Genomic DNA, 12,387 nt, shown 5'->3' with positions numbered 1-12,387 from the left:
TAATGTTTAGTGTCTGATAAACTGTTTTGGAGAGGTGCTGATACAACTGTATCTGTCGTTTGCATGTTGTTTTATATTCATACCCCTTCACATTTTGTGAAGCACATTTTATTTATATTACACATCCATAATGACAAAGTGAAAAATATTCTCACTCAGTTCTTTTTATCTTTTTGCTAATTTGTTCAAAATGTGCATTCCCCAGTTACACATGGCATTAACTGACTAACACTTGAAAGTTACTGTGGAATTTCAGTTCACATGTGACTGAAGAATAGTGTTGTTTTTGTCATTTGTAGTAGCAATTCTCAGTCATTCTTGTGGTGCTAATTTGAAATCATGAAACAGCTTTGGCTTCCAACCGCTACAGTATTGATCAGCCATTAGCAATGCCACACTGACTCTGCTCTGTAATACAATCTGCCATTATGCATTCCCGCCCACAGCTACAGTGGGGCCAGGTAATTGCCAGAATTCAGGCAGATATTGCTGTACTTTCAAGGCTGTTATAGTGTCGACTGACGTGGTTGTTGGTGCTTTATATGTATTTACTTTTAAGTCTTCTACTTGCACTCACATTTATTTTTTGATTGATTTATTCTGCCGTACTGCTGTCCTGTCTTTAGCCAGTTTCTCTTGTCCTTCAATCTTCTACACCATACTAATCCAAGCTCAGTTTATTTTTAGCCTTAGCTCTTTAGTTCTCAAGTATTGATTTATTTTTGTTCCCTTTCTTCTCTCTGCCTCCTCCAGAGCCTACTCATTCCACGTGAGTGCAGACGGCCAGATGCAGCCAGTGCCCTTTCCTCCTGACGCCCTGCTGGGCCCGGGAATCCCTCGCCACGCTCGTCAGATCCACACCCTGAACCATGGAGAGGTGGTGTGCGCCGTCACCATCAGCACCTCGACGCGTCACGTATACACCGGAGGAAAGGGCTGCGTCAAAGTGTGGGACATCAGCCAGCCGGGCAGCAAGAGCCCCATGGCACAGCTGGACTGTCTGGTGAGATGAAGAAAGAAAACATGCACACACATAAAAACAAAAAGTGTTAAGAGCAGACTTGGGTCTGGTCACCAAACATGAGTTTGTTCAGTATATTCATAAAACTAGTTTGAATTTAGTTACTGTGGCGTCATTCCTCTTAAATTTCTGATAAATTACATCATCAAAATGTCCACATTAATTTCCTGAATGTCCCCAGTTATATTAGTTGTTTTCTTATCTTGTTTAATCAGAACAGGGATAACTACATCCGCTCCTGTAAAATTCTCCCCGACGGGCGAACCTTGATCGTCGGTGGGGAGGCCAGCACGCTGTCAATCTGGGATTTGGCCACGCCCACTCCTCGCATCAAGGCTGAGCTGACATCATCTGCTCCCGCCTGCTATGCCCTGGCCATCTCCCCTGACAACAAGGTCTGCTTCTCCTGCTGCAGCGACGGCAACATAGTTGTCTGGGATCTTCACAACCAGACACTGGTCAGGTAAGAGTGGAAAGAACAAAAAAAAAAAAAAAGCAGAGCATTTATGGAGAAAGGAGGAGAGGGAGAGGGGGAGGTGCAGTCTGTGGCTCCGTCAGATGACCGGATAAGAAGAGGTGGATGAACTAAAAGGAAACTGATGGAGATAGGGAGGGAAGATTGTGCTAACTCAAAGGGTGTGAGATAGAGACAGGTGTGGTGTGGGATAAGGGCAGTAGGGCCACGAAGAGGGAAGAATTATAACATACTTAGTCTGACACGTGCAAAAAAGAAAAAAGGCAAAGAACACACCGTAAGCAAAGTCTGTAGAGTGTGTGTATGCAGGTGCACGTGTTCGAATCTCCTGTGTCTCCTCCCTGCAGGCAGTTCCAGGGCCACACAGACGGAGCGAGCTGCATCGACATCTCCAACGACGGCACCAAACTGTGGACAGGAGGGCTGGACAACACAGTCCGCTGCTGGGACCTCCGAGAGGGACGTCAGCTCCAGCAGCACGACTTCACCTCGCAGGTACACACACACACACAGCAGCACAACACTCTCTGCAATACACAGCTATACGCTCGTGCACAGCAGCACATCTTTTAACAGGTGCCGTATGCACACACGTGCATTCATCACACATACAGGTCACATAAACACATGTAGTCAGAAGTTAAACTCGCAAGGACACACGCACACAGTAAACGTACACACAGCAGCATGAATTCATCTCGCAGCATATGGTCCATGACCTCACCTTGCAGGTGTTGAAACAAACACACGCCAGGAGAGGCGCATACGGAAACATAAGCATGATTTCACATTGCAGGTTTACACACATACACACTCTGTCTCTCCTTCACTCTCCACTGTCACTACAGAGCTATAGACTTGACCACTTTTGTCAGATGAGTTTCGATCCACCGTGTAATGACTTTCTCTCTCCATCTAACTCTTTTCCTCTCAGTCTTGCCATTTCCTTTTTTTTTCCAGTGTCTCTTTATTAATTCACCGTCTTTATTTCTATAAAATCATTTTACTTTTTTCCAACTTTTCTCCATGTGTGCTCTTTTCTTATTCATCATCCCTGTTTCTTTTCCTTGATATCATGTATTCCCTAATTCCTACTTCATTTACTAATCTGTCCTCCCTACGTCCTTCCATTGTTCCACTTCTTTCATCAACTGTATTTTTTTTGTCCCACAAATCTTTCATTCCCCCTTTATTTTCATGCCTTGCTGTCAACCCCTTTATCTTTCCACTCCTCCTGTGCCTCCATATATTTCTCTCTCCATTTCACTTTCTAACCCTGCTTCCTGTAACTTCACTTTGATTCATTTCCTCCGTCTCTGTCTCCAGATCTTCTCTCTGGGCTACTGTCCCACAGGCGAGTGGCTGGCTGTGGGAATGGAGAGCAGTAACGTGGAAGTCCTGCACGTCTCCAAACCAGACAAGTACCAGCTGCACCTGCATGAGAGCTGCGTTCTCTCACTGAAGTTTGCCTACTGTGGTATGCACACATGTACACTGACTTCTGAACTATCCCCTATACTTTTAGCCTTTACAACACTAATTATCCAAACTATTGTATTTTAGATTTTGCTACATTCACACTTTTCCTTTGTTTAACCTCTAGTTCTGTCTGTGTTATTTCAGGGAAGTGGTTTGTGAGCACAGGAAAAGACAATCTGTTGAATGCATGGAGGACACCGTATGGAGCTAGCATTTTCCAGGTGAGAGACAAGTGCAGTCCTCTGAGGATGTTTATGCTTTGTACATATAAATATTCGTAAATATAAATATATATGCGTGTGTGTATTTGGACTGCAGAGTCATCTGTTTGTCAGTACGGATAGTGCTGTTGAAGCTATCTTTGCTTCATGTCTCCCTGTACACACACACAGAAAGAGCCCCCGAGGTAAAAGAGAGAAAAAGATGAAGGGGTTCAGAGGGAGACAGCGACTGATAAACATTTTTTCAAACTTCAGATTTGTTGATCTTAGGTAACTTGACGTTTATCACAGATTGCAGGCTGTTACATAGACACCCACACGCTGCACAGAACAAATGTAATAATTCCATCATGTTCACTCGCTCAGTTTGGGGAAATGCTGAAACATGAATATGCAGGGACAGTATTTTTAGCTGATCCAGTTCATCTGGGTGTGAATGAAACTAGCAACGGGAGATGAAGGTATATTTAAGCTGAGTGCTTCTGTGTATGTGTGTGCGTGAGGCAGCGTGGCTGTCATATTTCTGTAAGCTACAGTGGGCAGCAGGGTTGGCGGCTCCTGTCTCTCCCCACGGACTGAAAAGAGAATGCTGCTATCTGCTTTGTTATCCAAATGCCAAACATTTCTCCTGCCAAACAGCTCCCTCCTGTCACTGTGTTATACAGAGCTGCTCTCTCTCCTCTTCTATCACTGTCCTTTCCGGTTTCTGTTCCATTGCTTTTCTTTAACCTCTCTCTGTTTATTGCTCTCCTTACTCCCTCTCTATTTGCCACTAATCTGGATGTTTTTCTATGTCCTTGTCTTTCAGTTTACCTCACTCCTCTGTTCCATAATTTTTATTATTTCTTTCTCTCTCTCTCCCTCTCGCTTTTCCCCGTTTGTCCTACCTATCCCACCCGACCCCGCAAAAATTGACAGAACTGTAAATAGTACAGTTTTGTAGAGCTACTGTATGCCCATTAACAAAAAATGTACAACAAAGTGCCACTTCACCAAGCGCAATAGAGGAGGAGTGTTATGGGTTTCACATATAAAGAACAAGGTATAATGTTTAAGTACTGCAGTACACCGTTGAGGACCCTCACAGTCTCGTTTTCTCTTGGTAGACAAGTTTTGGCTCTGTCTACGTGTTTCCTCAGCCAGGCTGTGTTTACTACATCTGTACCTTGTCAAGGTTTTCTCATTTTTGTTGATTAAAGTGGTAAGACGGGGTATTGTTGCATAAGTAAACAATTTCTTCCCAATACCTCCGGTACATCTGTTTTTGTTGTCAATAATTTAGTTCCCTGATGTTTTGTACGGTCCACTAACACAGGAAGAGATATTCAGTGTTACTAACATATGCTGGAAAATAAGAAAACAAAAAATCATTCAGATTAACTATTTGTTTTCAGAAAGCAAACAATGTAAAAGAAAAAAAAAAGAAATTGAATCATAACAGAAATAGTAGAGGTGTTAAGTTTCTCTGTTTCTGCACCATTTCTGTCTTTTATCTCTGTCCCACTCCATCTCTGTCCCTAAAGCTTTACTTTCCTCTCTTCCAAACTCTTCTTTTGGCTTGTCATCGCATGCCTCCCTCCTGAGTGCCGGTACAGCATGAGGGATCCTGTGTGAAATGGCCTCTCACCAGTGGCTTGATGATTGACAGCCCTGCTGTGCCTGTAGGACAGAGGAAAGAAAGGACAGAGGGTGGGAGAGGAGATGAGTTTAGAGAAGAGGAGTAGACGTGAGAAAAGGGGGGGCTAAGTGAAAGGGGAGCCTAAGAAAAAGAGGAGGAGGAGGAGGAGGAGAGTCTGGGAAGAATGGAAGGAAGATAATAACGGAGCAGTAGGAGGGAGAGCAGATGAGTGGGGGGATTCTTTTAAAGCCAGGTGTCCAGGTCTGATTCTCAGACACAGAGGGGAAGGGGAAAAAAGGAAGGATTGTGCATTTAGCTAGTTCATGCAGACCATAAGACGTGTGCTGCTAGTGATGCTTAAACCTGCAGCTAATGAGGCTGCATTTCTCCAGAGTGAGAGAGAGAGAGAGAGAGAGAGACAGAGAGAGGATAAAAGAGAACAAGAACAAGAGCAGTGTGTCTCACACTGAGGCAGACGAATGAGTCAGCATCCTGGAGCTGCGGAGTTGTCTGTTTGGAAATAATTGCCGACTGTTTTGAAATGCAAATATGTCTTGTATGATTGAGCATTAAGTGATGAGTCATATCTTTCCTAACATCTCTCTCTTTGTGTTTGTTTCTCTCCATCTGTCTCCATCCATCCATCATCTCACACATCTCTCTCCTTCTCCTGGGTTTGTGCCGGTGTCTCTTGCCCACTCCCAGTCCAAGGAGTCCTCATCTGTGCTGAGCTGTGACGTCTCACCAGACGACAAGTACATAGTCACGGGCTCTGGGGACAAGAAGGCCACGGTGTATGAGGTGGTGTACTGAGGGCTGGGATGAGATGGGAAGGGACAAGGACAGGACTTTGGGGTGGAAAGGAGGCTCGCCCAGTTGCCCTGCTAGCTGCTCCAAATCCTTGTTACATCAGCGACAGCAGCACCCTGATGTCCTCCTGACCTTCACCCCTAATACATCACCCGTCTCCCCCTCTTTGCTGTGATATACGCTACTGTGGAAGCTCCCAAATACCCCTTCCCCTCCTTCCTCTTCCACTTTTCATCCAAGAATGAGCCATGATAGTAGAGAGAGAGAGGGGCAGAAAGGGAAGCAGCAAGATAAGAAGGACAAAGGAAAAGGGCGGTGGAGCATAAAGATAAAGTTGGGAGGATAAAGACGGAAAGGCAAGGAGGCGAGAGTGCGGAAGGAAGAGGAATGAAAGGGAGGAAGAGGAGGACGAAGAGGAGAAGGAGGGGGAGGCAGGGTAATTAGGGCTGTTTCCTGATTAAGAGCTCAGTGGAAGGGAGGCCCCCAGAGGAGGCGCGGAGCAGCACTGTGGGAGCACCAGCCAGGAGCACTGATACCACACAATCGATTCATTAGCCAGACAGTGGAAGCCTTAATGAGGCTGACGCCGCAGCTCGCTCTCCCCACTGAGAGGTGTCAGGAGCTGGGGAACGATGACGCTTCAGATATCCACATACACTGACATGAAACACAGACCTTCTCACACTCACACACCAGGCAAAAACACACACAAACACACGCAGATACACCCCCTTAAGGTAATCGTAGGAAGAGAGAAACACACACACACACACACACACACAGCACACAGAGCACCCAATTAAACATTCATCGCAGCGCTCCCCGTCTCACTGCTTAATATCTATTTTATTTTGGTCTGACAAAGGCAGCGTCTAATGAGCAGTGGAGTCAATGTGATTCTCCCAGGGCCCAGAGACACAAACAGAGAACATCAGCCGAGCTGTTCCCCCTAATTCCTCTGGATTGTTCTCCTGACACCGGGCACTGCACTCACTCTCATTAAAGGCACTGTCAGCTAGATGAAGTAGCAGCATGCCACCTTCACTGTAAGGCAGACAAGAGGGCAAATCAACGCCACCCGATTACGCCGTCATCAGCAGCCAACTAAGCAGCGACTTTCACATTTTATGCGACTAGTTGCAGTTTTCATTTGCAAACCAGATGAGATTACATGTTTATCTTAGTCACCATCTCCATCTCTGCCTGCCCACCACTGCTTCTTCCCTTTCTTGCCAACATGTGAGCCAAGAGCGATACCACTCATTTCTCTAAGTGAAGCGCTAATGCACGCAGCCTGGAAATGGGGACGTGGCTAGTTCTAAAAGAGCAGTCCACCTTTTCAGCACTTCCAACCCAACTAAATTAGCACATATTGTATATTGTTTTTTATAAAACGGTCATCTGGGACATGATATGTACGCGTTATTTAGCGGCAGCTGACTTGTTTGAAGTCCTTGAGGACATTTCACTGTTGCAGTTTGGCTTTTTCTTGGTCAGGACCCGTTTTCCAGCAGTGAGACTACAGAAAGTTACTGATGCTGGCCAAGAAATAGCCCAGCACATAACCCCCCCCCCCCCCATTAAACTGCATTCAGATTAAATAAATGAGTTGTTATGCATTGGTGAGCTTTTGACGTGCTATGGGAGGATTAATTGTAACTTTAAGGCAGAGCCCCAGCAGCCAATAGCACCCGTGTCTGTGTGCTCTGCTAAGTTACCCAGTCGCTGGCTCGCTTCATACTTAGCACACAGACACAAGATTAGCATCAGTCCTCGTCCACCCAACTCTAAAGTGAATGAGAATAGTTCCCAACATGTCAGACGTGTTCTCTGAACCCAGTTCTATATTTTCCAGTTGTCCTTGTATCATAATCCAAACTGGCAGGCAAATCAAATGTATATCAGAGCTCTCTGCTACTGTAGGACATGCGTCACCAACATGTAGATTAAAAGGCACATTTCAAGCTTTTCTTTCATTAGTCATTTACTCTATTGTTTTTTTGTTTTTTTTTAACGAACAGTGAGTTACTTATTGACTGAGCTTTGGGGAAGCAGACCGGGATGTGATCACACATAGAAACATACAAATTCAAATGAAACACAGGCGGGAAAAATATTTACGTTTTTCTATTATTGTTATTTTTCAATCTGTGCATTTTTATCCTTGGTGATGGTGACGGGCAGAGGGCACACGACATCAGCAAACCATGTAAAAAGAAAAAAAAAAAAAAGGTTTGGTAGAAAAGTTCCTCCGTCTACTGTTGGTTGTTTTTGTTCCCCTCTTTTTCGAACGTGGTAGTAAACGTACTTTAGTCCGTTTTCAGTCCTTCTTGTGTAATTATACCGTCTCTGTTGAATCTGTGGTCAGTGTACGGCCGACGTCAGCTGCAACATAACCAGACAGATCAAAGAGGTCCCACTTTTTACTGCATGCACGTTGCACTAAAGCTGCACTTCTGCTGAAAGAACGAGATCCACCTGATTTCATTAAGTAGGTATCCCAGCCACAGAGGAATGAATCTTACATTACCGTATGCAATTTAGTTCGGCTGTATAATATTTTAGCGAGATGTGTCCATGTTTCACACAGCAGAGCTAATGCAGGATAGAAAAATGATTAGGAACTTCTACAATGGCTACTGTACCAGCGAGGAGTCAGAGATCATCTGTACAGTTTAATGCCTTTGCCTGCCTCTTTCCCGCCCTACCCGTCAGCCACAGGCAGACCTAAATCTAAATGTTATTCTCATACACAAGCTTGTATACTACTCAGAATGATGCTGTATAATGGCTATGCATTTGATGGTATAGCGTGAATATTTGGGACATTGTATTTGATACTCTTCTTTAACTGTCAGTAATGTCTCCCCTGCCTGTGCTTTCTCTGTTCCAGAAGTATAAACCTCTCTCTCTCTCTCTCTCTCTCTCTCTCTCTTTCTCTCTCTCTCTTTTTCTTTGCGTTTTACAAACTTTTGTTTAGTTTCTCTTTTAAAAAGCCAAGGAACTTTTATTTGTCCTGTTTTTTTTTTTGTTGTTTTTGTTTTTTTTTGTAATGCACTGTGTCTTCCCTCCTGATGCGTTTCTCATGTGATGTACAAGAAATACTATGTGTGAAAAATAAACCAAACTTGTGTTCATCCCTTCTGGTGTCTCATGTGTCAGTATTGTTTTTTTTTTTTTAGCATAGCTTGAATCTGAGAAAACTGGGGAGACCATCGGGCAGTGTAGAAACATAGGGCACAGACAGCAATGTGTCATTTTCTGAAAGAAAGAAACCACTAGTGTACCGGGCAACACACATCAACAGGTCAGTCAAGCAAACAACAGCTGATGGGGGAAAAAAAACAACAGCTGTAAAACAAGCTGTAAAGAAAATCCCACAACCACCAGCAAATGACATCAGCAACAACCTCGACAGAGCAAAGGTGAAGGTGTCAAAGTCCATCTATTGAACTTCACGAGCAGAAAAACAGAAATACTGTGTCAGTACATTTACAGAGAAAAGCATCAAAACGAATCGAGAGAAGCTTCATCACGGACAATGAGTCAACAATTCACTTTGTCGCAGGGAAAAAGTAGAAGGACCTGCACAGGATATGGCCTGAAGGCACCTGACGCAGAGACCGAAGGGAGAAACCCCCCAAAGCAAACAACTGAGGGACGCTGCACTGAAAGTCTAGAAAAAGCATGACAAGAAGAAACCAACAATTAGGTGATGTCCGCGAGCCTCAGGCTTGATTAGGACATGGCAAACATGGGATCTGCAGCCACTTTACAGCAAAAACAACTCAATTAACCTTGCTCTTGCTGTTCTAATGCCTTCGGAGTGGACAGAAAAGTAGCTTTAAGTCAAGTTACCCACCGGTGCCAGCATGGCTGTGGACCCTAAACGTTGTTTCATCAGTTCAACATCTACAGAAAAAAAGTAAAAACGTCAGAGGAATACTTTGTTCTCTCAAGTATAAGGAGCAGTTTTGTCTAAATTGAAATCACAGCTAACAACTAGCTGCCACACAGACAGTAACATCCTTCCTATCAAAGTAAAACAAGGCAAATTGCTGATGGACAGTCATGCTTTCACAGAATACCAACACCACAAAGTAAACTTTTGATTCCTGGACTGTGACCAGAATCTGCACACATCAAGTAAAGCAGATCTACTGGAGCTCATTTACATACATTTCCACATGTAGAGTTTAAAAAAAAAAAAAAGATGCTGACATTTTAGGCTAAATTTAAAACATGGGGCATGTCACATATCTTCAAAGGCCATGTTGTTTAATTGGCAGCTGAGATCCCCCATTCGTGGAGCATTTCACATAATAAATAAGTCTCAATAATACGAACCTGCTATAATGTTGATAGGAGACTAAAACTCACATCTTGCACCCAGCAGGTGAGCTATCAGCTTTCTGTTTTCTTGTTCAGTCTTTTATTTATTCTCTGACACAAACTATACAGAAGCCGTAACAGGCTCGAGGCCATTCTGAGCAGTTATTGCGGCTATAAACGGCAACATTGTGCCTTTTACAAAAAGGGGCATGAAGTCAAAAGCTGAGTTTCGATCTTGCACCAAAATAAATTAAACCAAGCTAAATGACTTATTATCCACCCGTACGCCAACAATCAACCCTCACTACGCACAGGAGAGGAATTCTCTCCTTGATTTTTCTCCAGTTCTCTGGTTGCACAGCTCTTTGTCTCGACAGGACAGTCGCCGCTACACCCATAATCACAGAAGAACTCCCTCCTGGGCGTCTTTGCTGTAATAATCTATTCCACAGCCTATTGTACTGCAGATCACCTTTGTCTCAGCACAGGATGAGCTGGCTCAGCACAAATACACACAACTGCACAGCGCCGGTATGTACCGAGCAGCTCAATCACGGAAGAGCCGTGAACCCCTACGAATGCTGCGGGGTTGAATCCCAAGACACGCTGTCGCATGTGTGAGGACGCAGAGAAGCAGGTTTAGTGCAGAAAGAGACATTTTCATCACAGGAGAGTGGAGGCAACATTCCCATCCTTTGTTTTTCCATCTAAATATTTCCAAGATGCTGTTTGGCACCATGCTGTGAGCAAAAACTTCACCTGCTTTTATGGTTTAAATTGAAACATATGCGACTATATAGAGATTTTTAGAGTTTTAAACATCACAGTTGTTTCAACCCAACTTGTTGCTGGGGTTGAATAACATCTTCAACATGCAAAGCCATAAGCCCACTAATAAGAGTCGTATCACACTTATAAAGACCAGTCTAAATATCTTCTTCTGTGGGAGAAGATGCTCACAAAAGACGAATAGTCACACACACAAAGTGCACTGATGTTTGACCAATGTGTCAAACTGAGGCCAAAATCAAATCCAGTCACAGATAACATCCTTGTTTGGCTTTAGAGAACTTTATTTACATGTCCATATATAGCAAGGTTCAAGGATCATGATGCAGTTGTGAAAATACCTGTCTGCCTATATGTGCCCTAACAAACACAATAGGAAAAAAAAAAAAAAAAACACACATTCAATGTTAAGTCTGAAGGATTAAAGTGATGCAGCACAGGCCACATCCTCAGAATTGCAGAACTGGTGAGTACAAGTTGCGTGTTGTTTGAATTGACTTTGCTTTTCTTTCTTCAAGGTTGTGGTTTTCAGTTCCAGGCTGATTTCCTTAAAAACATACTCAGAATAGGTTTATCTTTGTTCTTTTGTAAAAGCAAAAAGAAGAAAATAAAAAATAAAATAAAAAGCAGTGAGCTGAGTCTCAGGACACTTCAGAGGAAACCAAACCCTGTTGTGTCATGAATGAACTGGAGATGATACAATCATGTTGCTGATGACACCTAAACAGGAGGAGGGGGGGGTTGGAACCTCACAGCACACCATCCTGCCATCTGCCGTGCATCTGCTGCCCCGAGGAGCAGCCACGTGCTGCAAGACTGAACTGGACCGGACCAGGCCAGACCGGCCAAGCTGACCGAAGGTGGGACTTTTTTTTTTTGTTTGTTTTTTTTGTTTTTTTTAACACAGCACAGGATATGGACCATATTTTTTCCATTACATGTTTCCATCCCACCCTGAATCCTCCTCGCATTTCCTCAGTCCCACGTCTCAGTCTTCATCCATTTCATGTTCAACTGTTTGAGAAAAATTCAACGACTAAAAAAATATTTTTGCTAATTTCTTGTTCACTACAGAGGTTTTATTTTGTTTTAAAAAAGGAAAAAAGGAACAAAAACAAAAGTTCTTTGGAGGAATCCCACAATTGCGCAGCTATAGACTAACCAGCGTTCTCAGAGTATTTAAAAAATTACACGTTTCTTTTTTTATCCAGAGATCTGACTTTGTGCCTCCTGGCTTCTCTTTCTCTTGTTTCTTTCACAAACGTAAACAAAACAACAAAGTACGACTCGAGTGTCTCATGTTTTCCATACCACCGATGCTCTGTACAGTCATTGGTGCAGGAGGGAGCCTTGGCCCTGCCCCCTCATTATTAGTTTGACTTTTTTTCATCCAATCAGAGTTCAGTAGATGACTTCGTAGACTGTGGCCTTCTTGTCCCCGGAGCCAGTGACGATGAACTGGTCGTCAGGGGAGATATCACAGCTGAGAACCGATGACGATTCCTTGGACTGAAAAAAACAGGGAGGGAGAGATAATTATATTAGATACAAACAGTCAATCACAAATAATCCAAAGAAATTCACACATGTACTGTTGGTCAAGTCAAAACGGACGCGCGTGTCCCAAAATAACAAGAGGATG

At 43.7% G+C, this 12,387-nt stretch overlaps 2 protein-coding genes across 5 annotated transcripts in view; one reads left to right on the top strand and one right to left on the bottom strand.

The window, feature by feature from the left end:
• Positions 1-8,767, top strand: part of tle2b (TLE family member 2, transcriptional corepressor b) — a 68,268-nt gene extending 59,501 nt beyond the window's left edge. For both annotated transcript variants that reach the window (XM_026345087.1, XM_026345085.1), the window contains exons 15-20: positions 754-1,003; positions 1,237-1,484; positions 1,844-1,991; positions 2,823-2,973; positions 3,120-3,196; positions 5,520-8,767. In XM_026345087.1, coding sequence (XP_026200872.1) covers positions 754-1,003; positions 1,237-1,484; positions 1,844-1,991; positions 2,823-2,973; positions 3,120-3,196; positions 5,520-5,627 — 982 coding nt within the window. In that variant the 3' untranslated portion in view covers positions 5,628-8,767. The remainder of the gene's footprint in view (positions 1-753; positions 1,004-1,236; positions 1,485-1,843; positions 1,992-2,822; positions 2,974-3,119; positions 3,197-5,519) is intronic.
• Positions 8,768-11,017: 2,250 nt separating this feature from the next.
• Positions 11,018-12,387, bottom strand: part of tle2a (TLE family member 2, transcriptional corepressor a) — a 37,910-nt gene continuing 36,540 nt past the window's right edge. For all 3 annotated transcript variants that reach the window (XM_026345924.1, XM_026345925.1, XM_026345926.1), the window contains exon 20: positions 11,018-12,254. In XM_026345924.1, coding sequence (XP_026201709.1) covers positions 12,147-12,254 — 108 coding nt within the window. In that variant the 3' untranslated portion in view covers positions 11,018-12,146. The remainder of the gene's footprint in view (positions 12,255-12,387) is intronic.

The sequence above is a fragment of the Anabas testudineus genome, chromosome 4 (genome assembly GCF_900324465.2).
Source record: "Anabas testudineus chromosome 4, fAnaTes1.2, whole genome shotgun sequence".
In the NCBI taxonomy this organism is placed as follows: domain Eukaryota; kingdom Metazoa; phylum Chordata; class Actinopteri; order Anabantiformes; family Anabantidae; genus Anabas; species Anabas testudineus.
Note: the sequence above shows the minus strand (reverse complement) of the source record. Positions and strands in the feature narration are given on the sequence as shown.